Source organism: Castor canadensis, chromosome 9 (genome assembly GCF_047511655.1).
Source record: "Castor canadensis chromosome 9, mCasCan1.hap1v2, whole genome shotgun sequence".
Taxonomy (NCBI): domain Eukaryota; kingdom Metazoa; phylum Chordata; class Mammalia; order Rodentia; family Castoridae; genus Castor; species Castor canadensis.
This window is the reverse complement of record NC_133394.1, coordinates 154,074,563-154,098,846: the sequence shown is the minus strand read 5'-3', so window position 1 is coordinate 154,098,846 and position 24,284 is coordinate 154,074,563. Positions and strand designations below refer to the sequence as shown.

The window sequence follows — 24,284 nt, the reverse complement described above, 5'->3', positions numbered from 1 at the left end:
TGTGGAGGAGCTGTTGAATGGATCAGTGAGTCCCTTTGAGATTTCCTGTGATTCTGCTTCACTGTCCTGGAAAGTCACAGCGGAGCCCCAGACATGTCCCTGCGTTTTGGAAACATGCAGGGGGGGGCCTTCCCAGCTGCACCCCCAGGCTTGCACTGGCGGCTCCTGGCTGTGGACTAGTTAGCCCCCCTCTCTCCACACCACACTCCCACATCCCACCCGTATCCCTGGTCCCTCCCAGCCTTAGCCGCCCCGCTGGCCCCAACTCCAGGGCCCAAGACAGACTCGGTTTGATGTTGCCCTTCAGGGTGGGGCGAGGAAGGGGCGCTGGGCTGCAGGGGGAGGGGGCTAAGATAGAAAAGTGGTGAGCATGGGGTCCGCAACTACCTGTACCCTCACCGAAATAATGGTACCCCGGCTCCAGCCTACTGCGTCTGCAGGACCCTGAGGACGCGGTCCCCACTGCACCTGCACCGAGGCCACGCGGCGCATGCGCGGGCCGCAGAGGGCGGGGGCCGGGCCGGGAGCGGTCCTGCGGGCCCTGCACCCACCGCGCCCGCTGCGGGAATCGGGTGTCGGAGTTTCGGGGGGGAGGAGGGTGCTGCACTGCGCCGGGACGCGCAGGGCTGAGGGCGGCGTGGGCCTCTCACCGCGCTCGGACCGCGTCCCCACTCCTCCAGCCGGTGCGGCCCGGGCCGCGGGTTCCCGGGGACGCCGGCCGGGGGAGCGCTGCGCCCCTGCCCAGGGCCTCTGCCGGGCGCCGCGTTCAGACAAAGGGGCGGGAGATGGAGACGCTTCCGTGACTGCGCCCAGCCGCCGCAGAGGAGGAGGACGCGGCGCTGCAGGCACGGCGGCCCGCGCTGAGCGACGGCTTTGCGGGCGCTCAGGGGGCGGGGTGGGAGGCGTTCATCACGCGCTCCCGGCCGGGCGGGCCCGGAGCCCCCGGAGCGCCCCTCCGTGGGGGGGGACCTGGAACCCCCCGCCTCGGCCTGCAGCCCCGGGCGTCGCGCGTGTCCCGGCTGGTCCGTCGCGCCCTTTCCACCCCTGCGCGGGCCGCCTGCCGCGCTGTGCCCAAGTGTGCCATCGGGCGGGCGCGGAGGCGGCGTCTGCTCCCACCCTCGAGATCACATGGTGACCCTCGGCAGCCAATGCAGTGGACGCTAGGACCCTGCGGGACCCCGGACGCCGCGACTGCACCGGCGCCGCTGCATTATAAATACTTCTCCAAAATGCGGCGCAGCTCCCTGCGCGCGCCCCGGCCGCCCGCCGCCTCCGCCCCGCGCCCCTGAGCTGCCGCCGCCGCCGCCGCCGCCGCCGCCGCCGCCGCCGCCGCCGCCACTGCCGCCGCGGGTCCGAGGGCGCCGCGCCCTTGCCCTGGGCCCGGGCTGTGCCCGCTGCCGCCGGCCCGCGTCCCCGCGCTGCGCCGCCCGGCCGGGTGCATGCATTGTGGGCCTCCCGACATGGTCTGCGAGACGAAGATCGTGGCCGCGGAGGACCATGAGGCGCTGCCGGGGGCCAAGAAGGACGCGTTGCTCGCCGCCGGCGCCATGTGGCCCCCGCTGCCCGCCGCACCGGGGCCGGCCGCCGCGCCACCGCCCGCGCCGGGTCCCCAGCCTCTCGGCGGCGCGGGGGGCGCGGGGCCGCCCGGGGGGCGCGGCGTGTGCATCCGCGAGTTCCGCGCAGCCGAGCAGGAGGCGGCGCGCCGCATCTTCTACGACGGCATCTTGGAGCGCATCCCCAACACGGCCTTCCGCGGCCTGCGGCAGCACCCGCGCACACAGCTGCTCTACGCCCTGCTGGCCGGTCAGTGCGCGGCGGGGGCTCGGGGATCCGCGGGGCGGCGGGGCCGGGCCCGAGCGAGCCCCGCGGGCCCCTCCCTCCCTGTCTCCCCGGTCCCGGTGCAGACCCCCCACCTCGGAGTCCGGGCGGAGGCTTGGGCCGAGGCTGCGCTCCAGCCCCTGCCCGGGAGCGGCCGGGAAGGAAGACGCCAGCCCGCACCCCGCACGCGCCCGCCTTTTGGGGCGACCGGGCCACGGTGGCTCCGCAGCGGGGCGGCCCGGGCTCCCGGCCAAAAGGCGTCTGGCCCGGGCGTGGGAACCAGTGCGGGCCGAGGGTACAGGCCGCGGGCCAGGAAGGACTGGGTCCCCCCCTGCGTCCCGGTCGCCTGTCCTCCCCGTCGCCTCGCGGGTCCCCTCCTGGGCATCCCGGGTGGGGGCGGCGTGACGGGGCAGGTAGCGCCGCTGCTGCGGCCCCGCGCCTGGCGCGGTAACTATATATAATCCGCGGGCGGGGGAGGCTGCTTCGGTGGCTACAGTGCTAATTTATGAGGGGAAGACAGCCAGTTCCGCGGGTGCCGGGGAGGCTGTGCGCCCAGGCCACCGGGCAGGACGGCCCCACACTGTGGAGCTCGTCAGGTAGAGTTGTTCCCGCATTGTACAGGGACGCTTGACGGGACTGTTGCAACGTCACACAGTGGGGCGACTTTCGCTCTTGTGCCTCTGCCTTTTCTGCAGCCAAAATGAGGCTGGAAGTAGCGTGGGTTTCTCTGCCGTCTCGGTCCTCACAGGCCGGAGGCCAGCTGAGTCAGAGAGGGCTCTGGCCTGGCTCCTCCCCGCTCTCCAGCTGTGGGACAGCTCCCTGGTGCTGTCCAGCCTCTCTGGTGGGCTCTTTGCAGCACTTTGGCTTTGCGGTAGGAGTGGGCCAAGGGTGTGAGCAGAGCCTGCTAGGCAGCTGGGGACCAGGAGGGCTGTGGCCACTGGCAGACCACCTGAGGCTGTGTTCTTGCCATTTGTTTGGGGTTATGAAGATTGCAAGTCTTGATGACAGAAAGTTTGAAAACAGGGAAGCTCAGAAAGGGACACTGGAAGGACCTCTTCCTCCACAGAGAGAAAACAGCCTCGCCGTCATGTGTGTCCCTAAGCACTGACTTACCAGGGTGGCCGGGGTCCTGGTGGTGTGGGCCTGGATCTGTCTTGCCTGGCTGGGTGCTGGTACCCGGTCCTGCCCCTGGCAGCTCACCTGTGTCACTTGCCTGCAGTACTCTGCTTTGCTGTGACCCGCTCGCTGCTGCTGACGTGCCTGATGCCGGTTGGGCTGCTCGCCCTGCGTTATTACTACAGTCGCAAGGTGATCCTGGCGTACCTGGAGTGTGCTCTGCACACAGACATGGCCGACATTGAGCAGTACTACATGAAGCCACCTGGTGAGTCATGGGATTCTCCCACCCTTCTTCGCTCTGTTCTGTGTCCCTCCGCCACCCTTGTGCCAGGGTCTGGCACAGGTGGGCTTGGACTGGGAAGATCCTGATGACCTAAACCTTTCCAGTGACTGAGACCTTTGGCCAAGGGTAAGGGTGTCAGTGGGCTTGGGGGGGACAAAGCTGGGCCCCCCTAGGTTGCCTGGGGTGGCTCTGGACCAGGGTCACCTGGCTCTCCGCTCACACTATTGGTCACCTTTTCCTAGTACATGCTAGGCAGGGGACAAGATGCTGGCTGTCATACTTTGCTGGCCTAGAGTGCTGGGGTCCTGGGTGAAGGAGGCAGGGGACAGGAGAGCCCAAGGAGCAGAAAACCGGGGCAGGGGTCCTGCCCTTTTCCTTGCTCTCTACTTCTGGCCCGGTCTCTGAGCATTGAATGAACCACATGGTCACCTGTAGAGGAAAGGCTTGGGATCCTGGTCTGGAGGGGTTGGGGACCGTTGTCTGCTTCTGGGCTGGCTCCAAGGCAGGCTGGATTCTGGGTGCCAGAGGATGGAGGAGTCCTGGCTCTTTGTGACAGAAAGGTCTCCCAGGATCTGGAAAGTCTATGGACTGATGATGGGGGTGACAGCCAGAGCTGGGAGGGACAGCCTCTGTGGCACTGCCAGCTGTGCTTGTTGCTGGCTTGGCCCAACTGCCCTGTCCTGGGTCCCACTCCCCAAGCCAGCTGGTCTGGGTGCCTGCCCTTCTCCTTGACCCTGCCCTCCCAAACCCAAGTGCAGTATCCACGCAGCCTCCTGCTTTACTGCTGTGGAGCAGAAGGGGACTCTGGTACAAGTGCAGGCATGGCTGGATGTCTCTGGTGGCCCTGCCCTCTCTGGTCTGCTGCGTGTCCAGGGGTGTGGGGGTAGTGTTCCTTGCTTGCCCTCCTGGAACATCTGCAGGAAGACCCCACAAGGCAAAGGCTGCACAAAAGCCAATGGGGCCGTGTGGATTTATGGGAGCTGCTCATACAAATGGAGAAACTGAGGCCTGGAGTGGGGTGAGGTGTGCCCAAGGCCAGTCAGAGCTGGGGACTGTCTTGACGTCTGGTGTGGCCTGTGTGGGTGGACAGTGGGGAGGTTAACAGAGGTGGGAGAGTTACAGAGGCTCTGGGGTGAGGGGGGCCTTATGGGCACAGAGTTTGGAGGAAACCACTACATGACCATGGGTTGGCAGCACTTTGTCCTTTCTGCTGGTGGACATGGGCAGCTGAGGCTCTCCAGTGCTCCCTCAGCCACCTGAGGGAGATGGCAAGGTCCCCTTCACAGAGCTGGCAGGCTGTGGGCCCAGGGTAGGCTCCTGGATTGAAGTGAGGTAGAGGTGAGGGAGTTTGGCCCTGGAGGCAGGCTGGTATGAGTGGGCCTGGGGGCTAAGTGCCATCAGCGCAGGCGTGGCAGACTGGGGTCCTTGGAGCAGGCCCTTTCCTGTCTGGCCAGCCCCTGTCCTCCTTCAGAGAGGTCTCTGGGTGTCCCCTTTGCCTTTGGCCAGCAGAGATAGCCAGGTTTTGCCTATGGCCTTACCCTGCAGGCCTCCCTGTCCCCTTCTCAGCCTGTCCCCTCTCCCCTGTTCCCTTCCTGCTGGCACAGGCTGGGATTGGCTGTGATGTGGGTGAGGCTGGCTGACCTGGCCACTGGGCTCACTGCCCAAGAGAGCCTGGGTTAGTGGATCTTGAGGGTGCCTGTGAGCACCCCTGGTCCCCCACCGGGATTTATGAAATGTCCTCATAGGCCCCCTGTCAAACCCCATGCAAGGATCCCATGGAGGGGTGGGGCAGCCTGGGGTCTGGGAACGAGCACGGGTCAGCTGCACTTGAGGCCTTGGCTGTGTGTAGTTGCCTGTGGCCTTTCAGTTGTTTGGTCAGGGACATGGGTCTGCCTGGCTACAGGTCCCAGGAGAGGGACTTGAGCCTTCTACTACTTCCCTGGCCAGGACAGCCCAGTCTTGGGGACTGAACGTGCCTAGGCTGTGACACAGGATCAGGTAGGTTGGGCCGGGCTGAAGCTGCTGTGCTCTCTGGAAGAGGCAGCTTACTGCCGTCTTGAATCGTGGCCTGGGGTCCAGGGGTCCAGACGAGCTGGGAGCTGGGCCATGGGGGCTGGTGATGCTCAGCTTGGTGTCCAGCTGTAGTGGGCAGCCGTGACGTCTCCTTGCCAAATGCCCATGACCGTCCTGTTCCCTGCAGGCTCCTGCTTCTGGGTGGCTGTGCTGGATGGCAACGTGGTGGGCATTGTGGCCGCGAGGGCCCACGAGGAGGACAACACGGTGGAGCTGCTGCGCATGTCTGTGGACTCGCGCTTCCGCGGCAAGGGCATCGCCAAGGCGCTGGGCCGGAAGGTGCTGGAGTTCGCCGTGGTGCACAACTTCTCTGCAGTGGTGTTAGGCACCACCGCCGTCAAGGTGGCTGCCCACAAGCTCTACGAGTCACTGGGCTTCAGACACATGGGTGCGAGTGACCACTATGTGCTTCCTGGCATGACCCTCTCGCTGGCCGAGCGCCTCTTCTTCCAGGTCCGCTACCACCGCTACCGCCTGCAGCTGCGCGAGGAGTGACTGCCACCACCCGCCCGCCACCCCATCTGCCCCCGTCTGCCTGTGCCCACCTGCCCACCGCCCGGCGTGGCCCTGCTTTCAGACGCTCACCTTGGCGTTCGTGTTGGGTTTTCCTTTTTCAACATCTTCGCGGTTATCTGGCTGGTCCTGAGGGGAGCGTGGGGCTGCCCACTGGTGGGGTGGGCTGCCCACAGCCACGGTCCCTTATTCTTCCTGGCCTGTTGGGGTGGCTCGCCATGCCTTGAAGAGCGGCATCGTGGACCACCTAGACTGTCCACCAAGCTGCCCAGCCTGCCTCCATTGGAGGAGGCCTAGCCTTGCCCACCAAGCACAGAACCTCTGCAACAAAGCCTCCCACGGAGCAGACTGCCGGCCCCCAGCCAGGTTATGGCTCAGCCATCAGTCCCTGGAAGTGTGGCCTGCTGGGCTGGCCGGTCACTGCCCCTTGGGAGGCTGTGCTGGCCACAGGCCCCGCTTAACTCTGTGCATGCTGAGGACATGGCCTGGCCGCAGCATGCAGCATGCCACAGCCCCGTCCTGCTGCCCTGCCCAGACTGGTCCCTGGGACCGAGGCTGGTGAGCACCCCTCTGTGGCCTGAGCTCACCTCTGGAAGGCCTGCTCTGCTCCCACCTTGCCTGCTCTCTGGCGGGGCCTGAACTGCCCCTGAGCCCGGGCTCCGTCCACTTCTGCTTTGCTTTCCTATCATCTTACTTTTCTCTCCTTTGGCCCTTGCACCCCCCTGCCCAGGCTTGGTGGACTTGAGCCACCTGACATGGCGCATCACCCAGGTGTGGTTCCCATAGCAACCCACTGCACCAGGTGGTGGGGCCATGGGGTGACACCTCTCTTCAGCTCCTGCTAGATCAGGTGGCCCCTTCTCAGCTGCCTCGAGGCCCTCCTGCCTCTCCCTTGCTGTTTGTTGGGGTCCGCCCTTGAATCTTGCTAGCCCAGGCTGCTGCCGCAACGCGTGCAGTCACAGCTTCTCCCAGCCTGAAACTGACCCATTTTCTAATAAGTTACTTAGACAGAATAGCACTCTGCATGACTTTAATTCTTGGGACAAAACGGTAGTTTGAACCTTCACACACACACCCGTGTGGTGCTAGCGCTGTCTCTGGCCCCGTTGGATGGGGGTGGGTGGCCGGGTGGGTGGAGGGTTTCAGTTTGAAATCTGGAAGGAGACCCTGATTTAATTTCTCCCCCGAAGCTCATAACTGGTTGTGAGGCCCCTTCCGGCCCCAGTGTGCACAGTTGAGGGGACTGGTGTGTCCCAGACCCTCAGGAGGAGCCGGGAGCAGGAACGAGCAGTGGGCCATCCCTGTGTGGCCTGCTTAGCTCAGGGCTGGCTGTGCTCCTGGCCTCTCTTGAGAGTTGGACTTGGGGACTGGCCTGAGAAAGGGGTGGGTTGGGACAGGGAGAGGAAGGCAGTGGCTGGCAGTGCTCATGTGGCCAGCTGAGCTTGAAACTGGCTTTGGTGTCAGGAGGGACATAAGGCCCAACCTCTTTGTGTGGGGCTTGAGGGGAAGAGAGGAGTGGCAGGCAGGGTGGACTGTGGAGCTGGGTCCCTGGCACCAAGGCATGTTCTTAAAAAGGCACTTCAGAAATGGATTGGCGGAACAAGCCCAGCCTCCCAAGGGGCCTTTTGTCCTGTTAGCAATTGAGGCACTTGCAGAGCACTGTACAGACCCCGCTCTCCCCCTGTACATTCCTCCCTGGTGGCGCCCGGTCCCTGCTCGGGGATGGGAGTTTTGTAGACTGTACAGAAATTGGCACCCTATTTTCTTGCAGCTCTCAGATTTTGTTAATCTGGATTATTCAGACAGACGTAAAGTGTTTTAGCAAAATGGAAAACAAACAGTCGTGCCTTTTTCCTTTTTGTTTGGTTTGGTCTCCACTCGGGGCTGGTCTTAGTTGCCATGGGGCTTTTGGGGCTGCTGGTTGGTCTGAGGCCTGGAGCAGGAGGCTGGGCGGTCCCAAGTGGGAGTCAGGTCTGGGGGGAGGAGGGCAGGCTGCTCCAGCAGTGGGTTTCTATGATCCTGTGCCTTTGGAGACCATCTCCAGGGTGGGGTAGGATGGGCCACTGGAGCTACCTAGACCAGGGCGGAGCCTGGGGACTCTGGGACTGCCAATGCTTCCTTTATACTAGACTGGAACAAGCTCATGGCAGACCCCTGTCCTGGGGGCTCAGGAGGTCCTGGGGCCCTTCTGACCTATGGGCACCTCTGCCCAATTCCAGCTATGCAGCCCAGTGGGTGGAAGGACAGTTGCTGCGCCCTTGACTGTTCTGTCACCTTTCTGTGACTGCCAGGACTTAAGTGGTAGGGATGCCAGGAGCGGGTGGCAGGGCAGTTCTGAGCTGCACCAGGATGGTGCCTCATCAGGCCAGGGTACAGCTCAGCAGGACCACGGGGCAGATCTCTTGTCCTGGACTGGAGGCTGGTGCCTCATCCCTGGAGCCTGAGTGCTCATTGCTCCTCACTTGTGCACTGACATGAATTTTATACGTTTGTAGAAATTCTGTTTCTTCTACCTCTGTGGAGGCCCTTCTGGGCCCCGTGGTTGTGTGTCTGGTGCCGCTCCCCTGAGTTTGCTGGCTGTCACCTCCTTCCCCCCACCTTGGGCCTCTGCCCACTTTGGATAGCCAGCGTCTGCACTCCTGGCCTGGGAAGGCCCAGGGAGGTCAGTCTAGGGCCTGGCTCTGTGCTCAGGGTCTGGGTTTTCCTAAAGTTATGTTGGTTGTTTGGAAGCCTCTGTTTTGGGAGTGTGGAGGACGGAAGGCAGAGGTGGAGTATTCCAGAATGCCAGTGGTAGATGAGCCTGTAGCACAAACTTGGTGTATAGTGCTGGACTGTCCTGGCACCTCCACTGCTTAGACATGAGGCTCTGCAGATGGCCAGCCCCTGAGGGTGTGTGGCCAGGGCGGGTGTGCTGAGGCCACATGTGCTTTGGCCCCAAGAAGGGCAAAGGGGTGGGCCCCTGAGTGTAGAGGGGTCGAATTCTGGTGACCATGGTGGCTTCTCCCTGATCCTGACCCCACCCCTGTGCCAGCCTTGCTTCCAGCTAGCATTGCCCTGGGGCTGGACAGAAGCTGAGGGATGGGGCCAACTTGGCTGAGGGGTAGACAACTGGCCCTGGGAGAAGACTCAGGCTAGAAGGCCCTGTGGCAGCGAGGAGGAGACAGGGCAGGGGACCTCCCCTGAGGCCAGCTTCCTGGGCTGTCTGCCCTGTGCCTGGGGAGTGCTCTGGGTTACAGGGGCTTGGCTTGCCTCTGGAAGGCACTCTGCCCTGTAGCCAGGAGCCCATACCTCCCTGGAGCTGGCTTCCGGGGCTGTGCCTGTGGCCAGAGGCCTGGAGACACATGCTTCTGGGCCTTGAGTGGGGCTTCTTGGGGCTGAAAGTGGCTCCCTAGCCATCACCCATGGGGCCGTTTCCTGTCAGTGCCAGAGGGTTGGCCTGGGCAGCCTAGAGGCTGCTGCCTCTGTTTGGTGAGCACTGCTGCTGGCTCCTGTGGCTATCTGCTGACTCTCTTGGTCTCTCAGAAGCAGCTTTTATGAGTCAGTTTTGGCCTTGGGCTCATGGTCCTGCACTGGTGGCTTCTGGGCAATGTTTTGGGGTGAAGTTGGGCTTGGTGTGGGCAGACCCTGGGACACTGCTCCTTTTTACTGCCATCCTTGCACCTCCAGCAGGGTGGTGTTCATGAAGGTGGGCAGAGCTTGCTGGGCCTGGGTGGAGGGTGACCCCAACTTACCAGTGTTGGATGTACTTTTTTTAAAACAGCAATAATTAGCCATTTTAAAGAAGGGGTGTACCTGTGTGTGTATGTGTGCCTGTATTGTGTGTGCATTTGCATGAGTATGTGTGTAATTGCATGCATGTGCAGTCATTTGTGCAGCTGCGTGAGCACACACATATGTAATGTGTATGTGAGCAAATGTGCGTGTGAACACGAATGCACTTGTGCACATGGATGTGTTGGTCTATGTGTGCATCTGAGCATGCATACAGGTGTGCCCACAATGTATACCACGTGAGGCCATGTACGCATGCATGTATGTGGGTATATCCACATATGTATGAGTGCGTGTGCGTGTGTGTGTGTACACATATGTGACTGTGGGAGGGAACTGGTGGGAAGCGCCTCCTGCACAGGAGGCACTTTGTGGTGAGAAGCAGGGTCCTGTGGTTGCCCCTCGCTGTGCCCGTCTCTCCTTACCTGGGCCCCTACTCGATGTGAATGTAGCATAGCCCTGCCAGGCTGAGCAAGCCTCTGCCAGTCCTTGCCCTCTCTGTCCATCTCTCTCCACTGAGGACAGGTTAGGGGAGCTGGAGGTCCCTCAAACAGGATGCTGACTGGGTTTGGCCCACGTGTGGAGGGTGCATCATGGTGGCAGGTCTCACTATTGTAGTTTATTCCTGAAGCTGTACTGTGAGCCCACGATGGGGGTGGGGGTGTCCCAAGACCCCAGGATGTGCCAAAACAGCCCCTAGGGCTAGGCGACAAGCCAAGTTTCCAAGGAGACAGGCTGGGGGCCCAAGTGGGTGTGTGCCCCCTGCCTGCACGGCCCCCAATGCTGCTGTTTTTCAATAAAACCAGAGTTGAAGGAACCTGGCTCTGTGCCTTTTTGGGATGGAGATGTAGGGCTCTCAGCTGCCTAGGCTCTCTTGCCTGCATTGGCTAGGCCAGACCCTGGAGCAGGGCTGGCAGCCAGGAAGCAGAAGTGGGGCCTCAGTGCCCCATGGGGCAGAGGCAACAAGCCCAGGCCTCCAAGCCTCTGTCTTCAGAATAGGTGCCCAGGCTCCTTGCTGGCCTAGCTGGGTAAGAGTCTGCAGCTCTGCAGACTCCCCAAATATGGTGAGTGTAGAGACAGGAGCTGGGCTGCTGGGGTGAGGCCCAGCACTCTGTTGAGCAGCAACCTGAAGGTTCTCTCCTCTCTCCCCGCTTCTTGGCACCAAGACTGGCACAGGTCAAACAGCTTGGCCCCATCCTTACTTATCTGGGGAGAACCCAGTCTACCCAGGTCCTGTTGCATATGCCTGGCCGCTGGGGGCCTGAAATCTGTGCCACTGGGGTCTCAGTCCTTCTCCTGAATCCTGGGCCTCCTTGTCCGTCCTAGGTTCTTCTTAGTCCCAATGGTTCCGGTAATCCCCAGGTGGGTGGCTCCACCACAGGTCTGGGCCCTTGCCCACCTGTCCACATTGCACCTTTAAGGGGTAGTGTTAAGATTTGGGTCTATGTTGGTGGGCATCAGGCCAACCAGGATCAGGTGGAGCCCCAGTGTGTAAAGCAGAGAGGACAACTGGAGTGGGAGGAAGGAATGGATTACTGCAGGCAGCTTTGGGGCTGGGGTAGGAAGCAGGGTGTGGAGGGGCATCAGGAATACTGGGGTGGACACAGGCCCCTGCCCTGTCACACAGGATACTGCCTTGTTGGCAAGGGACTCTTGGAACCTAAGTGTCCCCAAAATGCAGACTCTTGAGCCCAGCCCCCGGGACAGCTTTTGTGGGTCCTCCTCCCCGAACATGCGTCAGGAGAAATCAATCGTTGCACATTCCTTCCCAGCACAGCTTGCAGGGTCAGGGACTGCCCCTAAGTCAGCAGGAGGGCACTGGACTGTCTGTACCAGGGTTCAGGTAACAAACAGCAAAGCCTATCTCTGAGGACACCTCAGTGAAACCACAGCCTGTGGACCCCGAGACCTAAAGTGGAGCCCAGCCATTTATCCTAGACCCTCACAGTGCCTTCCTCAGGTGCTGGGTGTCGGCCTCCATGCTGGGAGGAGCAGTGCTTGACTGGACACCCATCAAGGACCAGCTGGGTCTGGGCCACCCCACATTTGGGACACACGGTCTGGAGCACAGCCTCTGGCCAAACAAGGGGAAGGGGGAACTGTGGACATGACTTTCCACCCACAGAAGTCACTCAGACAAGGATGAGGATGGCTTCTCAGAGAGCATTTACTCCAAGGGATGACCTGGCTAGCCCAGCCACAAAGGGTTAATGTGGTCTGCACCCATCTGGGAACCCAAAGTGCCCACTGGTGACCTTGGGGAAGGCCACACAATGAATGGGCTGGTGGAAACCAATTCTCTCTCTCCACTGTTGCCTGGGGCTACAGACAAAATAAAGGCAAAAAATGCACAAGCTGGGGTAGGTGCTGAGGAGGAGCATGAAGGCTGTGCTGTTGCTGGGAGACTTGGTGCAGCTCAGGCCCAGGACCCCAGGACCAGGGCCTTCTTCAGTGGAGCCAGGTGTCCCCAGGAGCAACCGGCACTTAGGCTCACCTTTAGGGGCACCTGTGGGTGGCAGTCAGAGGTGAGGCCCAGGCCTGGGCCAGCTGCCCAGTCACATCCCAAGACCACATACGAGTGTTGGGGGCTGCAGAGCACAACTGGGCCTGGCCATGGCTGCACAGCTACAAACAGCCTAGCCATGCACACAGGTGCACATGTGTGTGCTCACCACATCCACCTGCCTGTTACGGCACCTGGGCCCTAATGGAGTCACCATCTGCCAAGCCTCAGTATCAGCGAGTGCCTGCAAGGTCACCAGGCAAGGTGCCCCTGGGTGGATGAGGTATGTCCGGGGGCAACCTGCCCCCGGGGACAGCAGCTGGAGAGGAGCCAGCTAGCTAGCGAGTCCTCTGATCCTGAGGCCCTAGGCAGAGCCCAAGCTTCTCCCTCTTGACAGGAAGGAAGGGGCTGGGCCCAGCTGGAGCCCCTGCCCAAGCAGCCCCCTGCCTCCCAAGGGCCTCCTGCTGGAAGCTGGGGTAGGGTTTCCCGAGCTTCCAGGGACTCTCTGTCCCCATGTCTGTGCCTGCTGTGGGCACGGGGTTGAGTAGACTCTACTCCAAAGGACAGTTATGTCCTTGACTGGGCAAAGCAAATGAGCAGCCCTTGATCCTGCCAAGCTGCTGTCTCTACAATGAGGTTCAAGTGTCCTGCATGTGTGGAGGCATATCCTACAGCAGCGGAACAGAGGTCAGACCCTCTTCCAAGGAGGCCCTCGAGGGGGCTTCCTGGGAACAGAGATGAGGCCACCCTGGGTAGAGGCCAGCCAGTCTCTCCATAGCCCTACTCAGTGGCTCTGAGGTGCCTCCTGTGCTGGAAACTCCTGAGTGATGGAACCACATGGGAAGGATGTGCAGATTCCAGGGCCTCCCACCTCATTATCCCTCCATTTTCCCCACTACCCTGGAAGAGCCTGCACCCAAGCACACACTGCTATTTTCCTGGTGAGGACCCAGAGCTGTTCCCAAACAGTGCCTGTCCAACCAGAAATGGGGTAGGCCTGAATTTGGACATACTCTGGCACCACTGGTGTAGGCAGGGCCCAGTAAGGGTGAGCCTCAGTGAAGGAACTTGGTTGGAGGGTGGTGGCTGCCACCAGGCTGGTAGAAGCAGCTGACACTTATCTTGTCGCCAGGTGACAGCCAAGCCACCCAGCAGAGCAGCGGCTCCTTGGGAAAGGGTAGGGCCCAGGGCCGGCCCTCTGTCATTGTTGTCCTGTCCCTGGGGTGTTGGCCCCTCAGGCCCCACCCTAGCTGAGTACTGCAGTGGGGAGGCCTGGCAGGGGTGTCCCTCTTACCTGCAGCTGTAGCTCTGGGGTCTGAATCTGCTGCAAGGACTCCATGGTCACCCTGACAAGAGCTAGAACAGGAAAAGAGAGACTCCTGCATTCTGATCAGATTCTTGGCCTCCAGGACCCAGGAGTGGAGGGCAGAGGAACATTGAAACATTCAGGCCAAGTTCTGTCCCGGTTCTCCAAGCAACCTCCTGTGTTCACAAGTTCACCTAAAACAGTTCTTCTAGGGTTCTGAGTCCTTACGTGCACCTCTGTGGCTTGTTCACTTCCCACTGGCCCAGGATGCTTCAAGAAGACCTTCCATTGCTCTGCACTGGCCCCACCCCCACCTCAGCTTGCCCCTGCCTAGGCTGGCTAGGCAGGGTGGGCCAGCACCATCTCAGCCTCCAGCTCTTGTCACAAGGCTGTGGGGCTCAAGGAAGCACTGGTTGCCCTTCCTGGACAGAGTTGTTGGGCACAGGAGACTGCAGTCCCTGATGCTTCTGGGAGAGGTCCTATGTGGCCATCACACCTGTGAGGTCAGCTCTGTGTTGCTGGCAGTGTGGCCTATTTTGGTGACTGAAGTCACCATATTTCTACACCCCCAGGTGTCCAGCTGGAGGTGCAGTCATGGAGGTCTATGTGATGCTCTGGAAGCTCCCTGGCTGCTCTGGAGCACCAAGTGCCCACTGGGCCTTTCTGGGGATCCCAAACCAAACTGATGGGGAGGTCCATGAGGGCAGAGGGGAGAGGCTTCAAGGAAATGGAAGATCTTCCAACTGCATGGGAGAGAAGTGTCCTGTGCTCCCCCGGGGCTTACCTGCAAACTCATGAATCTGTGTATCCTCCACTTCAAATAGCAGCTCATCGTGGATTTGGGCAACCAACCTGGAGGGAGGAGGAGTCACCTTGAGGGCCTAGACCCCTCCACACGGACACCTGGGCTGATCCTCCAGGGTTCCTGGAAGGTTTCCTGGCATCAGTTGTCTGAAAGGATGTGGCTTTGTGGGGGATGCTGCTGTCTGGATTTACCCCACTGCCACCAGGACAGCTCCAGGGAACTGGGAAAGGGGCTGGAAGAGGGAGAAAGCTCTTGTAGGCTTATCTGGTGGGTTGTTTCAGCCTGACCAGGCCAGGGGAACTTGGGATGGGGGAGACTCAGCATTTTACATTATTAAAACTTGGCTGATGGATGAGGAGGTGGAGGCCTGTCAAGGGTTTAAGGGGGAGGTATAGGGCCTGCTATCAAGGGTGAAGGTAAATCTAGAATGTGAGGGAAGCACTCCTCAGCTTAGAGGAAGGTGATGGAGGCAATCTTTTTAAAATTTGCATTTGAATTCAAATATACTCAATAAAATTTGGAAAATAAAATTCAAAGGTGCAAAAATTAAAAATCATCTTAGTGTCCCCCCCAATTATAAGGGGCACTTGGGGTGGCCTAGCTAGGAGTGAACATGCATTTTTTCCTGGTGACAGGTGCCCTTATGGAGGCCGCCTGGACATCTGGGCACCTGGCCACAACCCTGGCCAGGCTCTGGCTTCATGGGCTGAGCTCAAGGACTTCATCATCAGCTCCTAAGCCCTTGGGCTGGAGACAAGCCAGATGCTTCTTCCCAGATCCCCACATGGGACTGAGTTCCTGCAACACAGGCCATGCTCCAAGGCTCTCCAGGACCAATCCTTCACCAGCAGTCCTATGCAGCCCTGTAGTCTCTCCTGGTGTCAAGAGGAAGAGGAAGCTAGCACAGAACTGGCAGAGATTGGGCAGTGATGAACTGCTGGGCCAGAAGCTCAGGCAGGGCCTCCAGATTCAAGTGGGGGGAGGGGACAGATACAAATATGGATAGGGTGGGAGATGGAGTGCTGGAGACCTTTGAGCGTTCAGATCTTATAGGTCCATGTTGGCACCCAGAACATGTACCAGCGTGCCACCACCCCACATGCTTCTTGGAGGGTGGAATGCAGGTTGGTCACACTCCCAGGAAGACACTTCTTCAGAACCCTTGTGGATGTGCTTAGGGTTGTGGGCCCCTGACCTGGTGCCAGCCCTCCTGTGGGGTGGACAAAGGTGATGGTCCTGCACACACAGGGAGCAGGTACTGGTAACTCAGAAGGTGGTCAGGAGAGTCTGCAGACTCCTGGAAAGGCTGGGAATCAGTAAAGGGTCCCATGTGTTCTGCCTTGTGTGGCTTCAGCTCTGTCTCCTGAACTGGACTATGCTTCCTGCTCTGGGCCCCTGCATGGTATCTGGAAGCTGGGGTTCAGGTGTGATGAGGCTCCAGCAGGCAATGGTCCTAGGGTTGTGATGCTGAGCCCCAGCTGGGAGGAGGGGGCAGCTTTCCAAATGCCTGTGCAGGAGATGGGCCATACTGACACTTGATAGCAGAAATCCATGGTGGCCTGTCCCATCCATCTTCCTCTCTCTCTCCATGTCACTGCTTGCTGTTGGGTGGGGTGGAGATGGGTAGCCTATATCCCTAGCATATGCCACACTTCCGAGCCTTGCTCTCAGATGCAGTGGTTCAGGAGGTGCAATTTACTTCCAGGAAGGCTTTTAAGGGGCCACCACGGCCCAGGAACAGGTGCTCTTTTTTGGGGAGTGGTACTGGATTTGAACTCAGTACCTGCAAGGTGGGTGCTGTAACACTTGAGTCACATTTTAGTTATTTTTCAAGTAGGGTCTTGTGTTTATGCCAGGGCCAGCCTGAATGCTGATCTTCCTATTTATGCTTCCCACATAGCTGGGATGACAGTTGTATGCCACCATACCCATCTCTTATTGGTTAAGATGGGGTCTTGCTTATGTTTTGCCAGGGCTGGCCTTGAATGGCAATTCTTCAAGTAGCTGGGGTTATAGGCATGAGCCACTGTGCTAGGCCTATAGGTGCTATTTTGACCATCACTACTTCTCCTTTTGCCTGGAAGGTGTTGTGATGGTCAGAGCAGCTACCTCCAACATGCTACCAAGAGGGCAAGGGCCAGGGAGCCAGAGGGATTTTGGTCCTGCTGACCTGAGCTTGCAAAACAAAGTCAACAACCACCATGTGCTGTCTCACTTTTGGAGCCCAAGCTACTGTTAGCTGGGCCATGCAACTAGTGACTGAGTGCACATCCTAAAGGTTATGTGTGTATAGGGATGTCACACAAGGCCCAGGCCATGGAACAGTGATGCACACAGCCTCTGAGACACCCTCAGGGAGATGTGCCTGCATTTCAGATGCAACCTCAGCACTGTTCTTCCAGAGGCCAGATTGTGGTGTATATGCAGGGGCCAGGCTGCAGCGTTGGTGTGCACTCTCGTAAACTAACTTCAAGGTATCTGGCAGGGTCTTTGGTTCCCAAGAGGCTCACTCTTCACATGGCAGAACCTCAGAAAAGGCACTTGTAAATCTTTCCAGATTTAGCAGAAACACTTTCACACTTCTTGAAACCACATCGTGAAATCTGAGCTGCCGGTGTGGCAGGCCCTAAGAATAGGTGTGACTGTTAGTCAGTCGCTCAGCACCCTCACAGCCACTGAGACACCACCATGCTTCTTGCTGGAAAGTGGGGCGCAAGAATAAACCAGGGTGGTGGAGGAACACAGCTCGGACCTGACTGCCAAGCTGCCCCTGCTCAGAGAGGACATGGAGCTACTGAGTTTGCATCTGGTTGACCTGACTAAGCCCAACAGATCCTGGCTCCTTGAGGGAACGTTCCAGAAGGGCCTTACCTTATCCGCTTGTTTGGGGCCTTCTGGGCAGCTCCCTTCCAAGGGCATCTCCAACTGTGCTGAGTCCCTTTGTGAGTTCATCCTGAGAGTGCACCTGTGTGGTGATCCCCTGCCTCAAACTCACCTCCAAGAGGTACAGGATGGGAGACCCACAGATCTGAAAGGGTGACCAGCTCTGGCTGGGCTCTGCATGAACTTGGACAAGTCACATCATTGTCTGTGCCTTGGTTTCCCCTTCTCTACACTCAGTGAAAATCACTGGTGGTTAAACCACTGAGTGAGAATTGCCTGGGCTCAGCTTTCAGAGGGACCTCTCACCAGCAGAAACCCCAAGCCTTCACATACAAGCTTCTTTTACCACAAATTCCACAAAAAACAAATATGAGGCAACTTGTCTAGTCTTGCAATACTGAGGATGTATAGCAAGCATATGCGTTTCTGCAACAGCCATGATGAAAGACCAGTGCAAACTTCTCATACCTGCCAAGAGCTAGAATTTACTAAGACTGTGGAAGTGGCAGGATGTCACAGACTCCAGGAATCCCAGAGAAAACCCTTGGCCAGAACACGTGCATGGGTGTGCACATGCAAGGAGGAGAGCAGAGAGAAGGAAGAAGGGACAGGAGAAGTGGGGTGAGGCAAAGCTTTACAGTCTACTCCCCCCTGTTGGCCATTCCTGGACTGGACTAAGCTGGGTTCTCCTGGGCTCCAGGGATGGCAATCCTGCTGAGTTGCTTCTCTCCAGAGAGGAAGAGGAAGTGCTTGGTGCAGGGTTGCAAAGGGCAGTGGCCAACAGTGCTTGGGCTGGGCACAGCCTCCTGTCCTCAGCTCTACAGGGCACCACCCCACAGTGCATATTCCTATGCAGAGCTGCAAAAATCACCAGAAAATAGAGACTCAGATGTGAAAATGGACTGGCTGGGGAGATATAAAACTTTAAAACAATGATGAGAGATCTCTTATAAAGGAGAGTTCTGCCTTGAGCACGCAGAGTATTAGAGGCCAAAAGAAAACTGTGAGCTTGGATGGAAGGGGGCCAGGGATAAGCAGGTCTCATTAACAGGTGGGACTGTGGGGCTGTGGGGCTGCAGCATGAAGGCCAACAAGACATGCTTCACACTCATGATCTAGAGAAGTTGCAACTTCCTGCCAGAAGCTTCTCTTCCCGGTGGAGGTGCTGATCTACCTGGACAGCGAAAGGGGCACTCTGACCTGCACAGGCCACCCCACAGGACTGGTTCCAAGAGAATGAGCCTCAAGGTGGGGTGGAAAAACACATGAAGGGTGGAAGGATCTAGGCCCTTTGGGGGCCTAATATGATCGCCTCTTTGAGTGACTGCAGGGGTTGACAGGCAGGAAGGGTCCAGGGATCCTTGAGAATCTGTACCCCAGAAGGAGAGCAAACTCTAGGTGGTGGCCTACAGCCAACCACAGGACCTCATTTGCCAGGAGGAGGTGGATGAGGTGAGGGCTCTTTGTCTCCTTTTTACCCCAGCACTCTAGGCATGCACCCCAAGGGGAGTCTGCAGGACGGACCTGAGAGAGCTGTGGGTGGGGCAGGCATGCTGGTTCTGGGGACCAGAATCAGGGGCTGTAGCGGCAGGTCCTGGGGTGGGCAGGGGGGCAGCATAGGCTTCCCACATCCTGCTCCAGGGCTGTGAGCTCAGGGTTCGCTTGTCTCGGGGATGTTGCCCCTTGAATTGGGCCTCCTCTGCAGAAGGCCCAAGAAGGCCTAGGGGACAGCATTTTCTGCCTCGACTCTCAGCCTGCGCCTGTGAAGGCCAGTTGTTACCTGCACACTTGGTAGAGCAGGCCCTATCCCCTGTGCCAGGCTGCAAGCCTCCAGGAGCTCAGGCTCAAGAAGGCCCTTTGCTCTGTGTGGTGAGCAGCCAGAATCAAGATCCCACAGATGGGAACAGTGGGTCCAGCCCTGGGCATCCTGCACAGAACAGACACCCCCTACCCATAGAGCCCCAGCAAGGGCTGAGCTGGAGCAGACTGAATGTTCCTACTGACCTGGCCGTCAGGGTCGGGGAAGTGGCCACTGCAGTGAAGATTCGGATCATGGCCATCTTACAGAGGTCTGCAGCAGAGCCTGTGGACACAAAAGGCTCTGTTTGAGGGGTCCATGTGAGTGGCACATACTCAGCACATGAGCTGCTTTTATAGCACACACTGCTGACTGTGAGCTACCTGTACACCCTGGCTAACAATTAAGGAGTTTTACAACTGGAGGCAAACAAGGCATCCTCACTCCCCCAGCCACCTATTCCTGCTCAGCGCTGTGGGGTATGGGCTTTGGATGCCTTATTCTGGAGGCCTGACCCAGGACAGGCCCTGAGGGTATGACATCAAGAGTTCTGAGACTGGCTCTGCTGCTCTGGCTAGGCTCCTTCGAACTTGGTTTCCCACTTGTAGGTATGGGGACAGTCTGGTCTTCATGGCTCTTGGGGAAATGTCTTAACTATAAACATAACCCTGTGCTGAGCAGCTGCCACACATAGCTGCAGTGACACTCACACCTCCTGACAGTCACTGTCAGGTGTGACAGGTGAGGGTCAGGAAGCTCCTGTGATAATGTTCTCAGGAGCAGGGAGTACCAAACCCAAGGAGCAGGTGGACACAGAAATGTGGCAAAGAAGCCAGCACCTGTACCTTGTACCATGAAGTTCACTGCCTGTCGCTCTGCTTGTGCCCGGAGCTGCTGGTCCTGTGCACAGATCTTAGGCAGTGGCCTTCTCCTGCCCATAATGGATGTCACATAGCCTGGGTTACAGGAAGGAGAAACAGACAAGAGACAGAAGCAAACAGGTGGCACAGTGCTTCTGAGGGCACAGCATCCTCTCCACCTCATGCTGATGGGGACTTCCCCTGGGGGCCATCTGGGGTGTTTCCAGGGCAAATGAGATCTGTGCAGGAGAGCACAGGCCTGCAGTGCATGGCCTCCACTGGTCACTTGTCAAGCTTTTGCTCTTTTCTGGCTTCTAGATACGTAGGACAAGGAAGGGCAGTTTTTATCCCATAGAAGTTCAAAGCTGTTCATGTGGCTTGGGCACAGGAGCCATTCTGGACTGCGTGACAGCTGCAATGTGGAGCAAGAAGTAAGCAGCCATGTCCCCACATGAGGGCATATCCAGATCTATGGGGCCTGAAGCTTATGCAGTTTGGGGCCCTTGAGAAAATGCATGCAGACATGCTGCACTGGTTGAGTATGTTTCCAGTCATGAAGACTTCTGTTTTAAACAGTGTGTATGAGAAACAAATCCTTCACTTGTGCATTTACAGGTCTGAGGATTGGAAGAATTCCCCACATACACAATTTTTTTTTTTGTAATGCACCCAGGGCCTTATATGTGCTAGGCAAGAGCTCCACCCCCAGCCTCAAGGTAATAACAGTAAAGTGACAGCATGTTGAGATAGTGCACTGAGCACCTGCACCATGCTGGGCGTCATAGTAACTGGCAGTAAAGATGGGGAGCTGAGCTTCTGACTTGGCATGCTCACTGCCTGCAGCTTCGCACGGCTCGTGGCTTCTGACTGGCTGCTGGGTATCGTGGATTTTATGTTGTCGGGTGCTTGCCACATTAAAGGCGCTTGAAGATCTCCTTGGTCTTCTGAGGCCTATCTTCAACCTTTGCTGGAAGGTTGTAGCAGACTCTCCCCTAGGGCTTGTTTAGACCTCCCTGTAAGGTATGGTCCTGCTAAACTTTTTACTGACTGTCTCAGATGTCTGAGTCTCTACTTTGGATGGTCAGAACCCAGACATCTTCGGCCCTGTGCGAACTCTGGCTGCTCCCAGTGGTTATTCTGCTGAGGTCTTCTCCTGCACTGTGGTGTGTGTCTCTAGACATGGGTATTTACAGGACTTATCTCATTTGTCTTTTCTCTGTAACCAGAGCAATATGCTGCACACTATCTGGTGCCTGAAAATTGTTGCTTCATGTACTTTGCCCAGTTTTCTAGGGTGTTGCTTTTTATTTGTGGTAGTGGGGATTGAACTTCAGGCCTTGTGATTACTACTCACTACTAGTCTACCACTTGAGCAACACCCCCAAGCCCGTTTTCCAGTTGTTTATGGAGTGACTCACTGTAGTCCAAAGCAGATGTCACCTGCCTCCACACATTCCAAACCTTGTTTCTCTTCCACCCAGTACTTCCAGCACTGGTGATCATAGTTCTTATTAAGACCACAAAAGGACCTCGAGCTCTGCTCCTTTACACTGGCTCTCAGAGTGGACGCAAAGCTCCTAGAAGCCATTCCCACGTAGGGGATGGTTGGCATCCCTCCACTATACATGGAAGGAGCAGTGAACCATGGGAATATCAGCACAGAGATCTACATGAAGGGAATCACCACCTCAGCTTCCCCTTAGTTGAATGCCAGAAATGGCTGTGGACCCTCCAAGGCCCCCTGTCATAGGAAAAGGTAAGGTAGAGGAAGCTGGAGCAGAAGATGCAGCAGTCTTGGTTGACTGCAGTTGGGAATCCTTGCTTTTGCCAATTTTACAAAAGGTGTGACCACCTGAGCATGCTGTGGGCTTCTCTGGGGCCCACAGGAGGGATGCGTATCAAGTGTATTGGGGTTCAGGAAGGTCAAATGCACTGACACATGAGAGCCTGACCCCACTCACATTGGAAGCCAGCAAGGTGTCTGAGATCCCAACCTTTCTCTCATATCCTTCTTGAGCTGTTACTTCCTTGGCATCTCTTACCTGTCAACCACCTCTGCTATGAGTTAATGCCTCTATCTCTTCTAGCCCATTCTGAAGTGGTGGCTCTGGCTTCAGACTCTCCTTCTTATCTCTTTAGCACACTATTACTGGAATAATTTTTGAAAGAAGAAACCCACATTCCTTTCATATGGAATACCATGTGTAACATGGGCTCACCTGGCCCCATTTGTTCTCTGGTCTATGCACCTGTCCAAGTCTCCTCACCTATCCATACTGGGCACTTTCTCCCCTGACTCTTACTATACTTTCAAGTCCCAACCCAGGTCACTTCCTCAAGAAGGGTGTGGCTGGCAGCTATACTGGGTGCTGTCTGTTGCTCTATGCCTCATGCCCTGTTTGTTCCTTCCACTTGTAAAGCACAGTCTCTCTGTTATGTCTAAATGTTCTTGATCACTGGTGCACTCTCTATTTCCTCTTCTGAACTGTGAGCCCCAGAAGAGCAAGAATCTGGTATCCCTGGTGTCAGTACAGTGCCTGGCAAGTATCAGGTACCCAGAAAACACTGCCAATGAATTCAGTAATTGTTTTAGTGTGCATTTACAGCATCTGCTCAGAAGTGTAACTGCTGGGTTAAAGGCCATGCATACTTCTTGTTTGGTTACATAACACCTCACATCCCTTCAAGAGAGTTAAGCACAAGGATGGGAGGTGATGCCTGTAGCAGGGAGATGCACTGGGATGTGTCCTGCTGTCTCATTCTACTGTGAGCTATGTGGCTTAGACAGCTTCTTAATCTCCTGGTGACTCATTTTATTCTGCTGTAAAATGGAGGGAATAATATCAACCTCTTCTTAGATGTGGTGAGGATTACATGAGTCACTTTACGGAAAGCATTTAAAAATCACGCCTGGCATATAGTATCTGCATTGTGACTCCATATGCCCTCATCAACACTGATACTGTTACCATAAATCAGCTGGCTGGGGTCCTTCTGCTCGGCCCAGATAAAAATCATGGGTAGGCCAGGAGAAACTCCTCCAGTTATTTGGCTTCTCAGTGCGTGTTTGTAGGCAGCAGCACTGGACTCAAGGTAGTGAAGGCTTAGCAGTTGTGAATTAGGGAAATAAGACTCCCCAGACCCCTCATCTCAGTACATTTAAAAGAAAAATAAACTTTCAAAAGGGTGCTCACAACAAGGGCTCATGTGCTTTAGCAGTGTTTAGCAGTGCTCTAGTGCTGCTTAACTCCTGTTGGGGAGGACCCGGATTCCTACCATCTGCTTCACTATCATGATTTCAACCTTTCAAAATTGACAGTATTTTAATTTTTGTTAAATATGGGGCTCCTGATCAGGTAATGATCAGAGCTTGTGAGCTCCTGGGGGCTGCTCTCTCCTGGCCCTGGCAGCCTGAGGCCTGTTGGATGATGGAAACATTCTTTTTTTTTTTTTATTGTTTTATTATTCATATGTGCACACAAGGCTTGGGTCATTTCTCCCCCCTGCCCCCACCCCTCCCTTACCACCCACTCCGCCCCCTCCCTCTCCCCCCCCCCTCAATACCCAGCAGAAACTATTTTGCCCTTATCTCTAATTTTGTTGTAGAGAGAGTATAAGCAATAATAGGAAGGAACAAGGGTTTTTGCTGGTTGAGATAAGGATAGCTATACAGGGAGTTGACTTGCATTGATTTCCTATTGGCCTCAGTTGCTTTAAGGTATCTGCTTTAGTTTCTCTGTGTTGAGGGCAACAAATGCTAGGTAGTTTTTTAGGTGTCTTACCTATCCTCACCCCTCCCTTGTGTGCTCTCGCTTTTATCATGTGCTCAAAGTCCAATCCCCTTGTTGTGTTTGCCCTTGATCTAATGTCCACATATGAGGGAGAACATATGATTTTTGGTCTTTCGGGCCAGGCTAACCTCACTCAGAATGATGTTCTCCAATTGGATGGAAACATTCTGCTGGCATTCTCAAACCCTGAATGCACCCACATATGCAGGCCGGAGATGAGGCTGCAGAAGCCAAGTTCTGAGTGTGCTGGGGGCCCAGGGAGGCTCCCCTTATGGGTGAGCAGGAAGCAGCCAGGCCCCCACATTACCCAGTACTATCTGCTGGTAGGCCATGGAGGAGCCTGTGGTGGGCAGCCCTGGACTTATAGGTTGTGGCACGGGCTCTAGGTGACAAGTTCTTGAGGAGTCCCTGGAAGGATCTGAGGTACTGTAGGCTGCAAAACAGATGGTGCTTGCACCCTCTCAGGAGACATACTAGAGCCATTTAGAGTTGTGGGTCTTGGCCAGGCCAGTCTACTAGTCACTCACTGGTGAGTGTTGGTTTGTGAATGCTTTCTGCACCAAATATTAATAATTTTGTTGTTTACTTTATTAATTTCTGCTCTATTTATTTCTTTCCTTTTTATTAATTTACTTTGCTTTTCTTCCCCAAATTTCAGTGAAAAATTCAACAATTCATTTATAGTTATAAATTTTTCACTTTTTAAAATACTCTTGGGGGTGGGGATGTGGCTCAATGGTAGGGAACCTACCTAGAAAGCT

The 24,284-nt window shown here is 56.9% G+C and overlaps 2 protein-coding genes across 2 annotated transcripts in view; one reads left to right on the top strand and one right to left on the bottom strand.

The window, feature by feature from the left end:
- The first annotated feature begins 1,372 nt into the window (after nt 1-1,372).
- Nucleotides 1,373-10,394, top strand: Nat8l (N-acetyltransferase 8 like). Its single transcript, XM_020177301.2, has 3 exons — nt 1,373-1,803; nt 3,038-3,202; nt 5,421-10,394. Exons 1-3 carry the CDS (start codon nt 1,440-1,442, stop codon nt 5,786-5,788), a joined length of 897 nt encoding a protein of 298 aa, XP_020032890.2. The 5' UTR covers nt 1,373-1,439; the 3' UTR covers nt 5,789-10,394.
- A 1,326-nt stretch (nt 10,395-11,720) lies between these two features.
- The window catches only part of Poln (DNA polymerase nu), a 137,932-nt gene continuing 125,368 nt past the window's right edge, over nt 11,721-24,284 (bottom strand). Inside the window, exons 21-25 of the mRNA XM_020177295.2 lie at nt 19,718-19,828; nt 19,079-19,157; nt 14,171-14,238; nt 13,375-13,436; nt 11,721-12,083 (exon numbers count right to left, since the gene is read on the bottom strand). Of these exons, the coding sequence (XP_020032884.2) occupies nt 11,994-12,083; nt 13,375-13,436; nt 14,171-14,238; nt 19,079-19,157; nt 19,718-19,828 (410 nt within the window). The 3' untranslated portion in view covers nt 11,721-11,993. The remainder of the gene's footprint in view (nt 12,084-13,374; nt 13,437-14,170; nt 14,239-19,078; nt 19,158-19,717; nt 19,829-24,284) is intronic.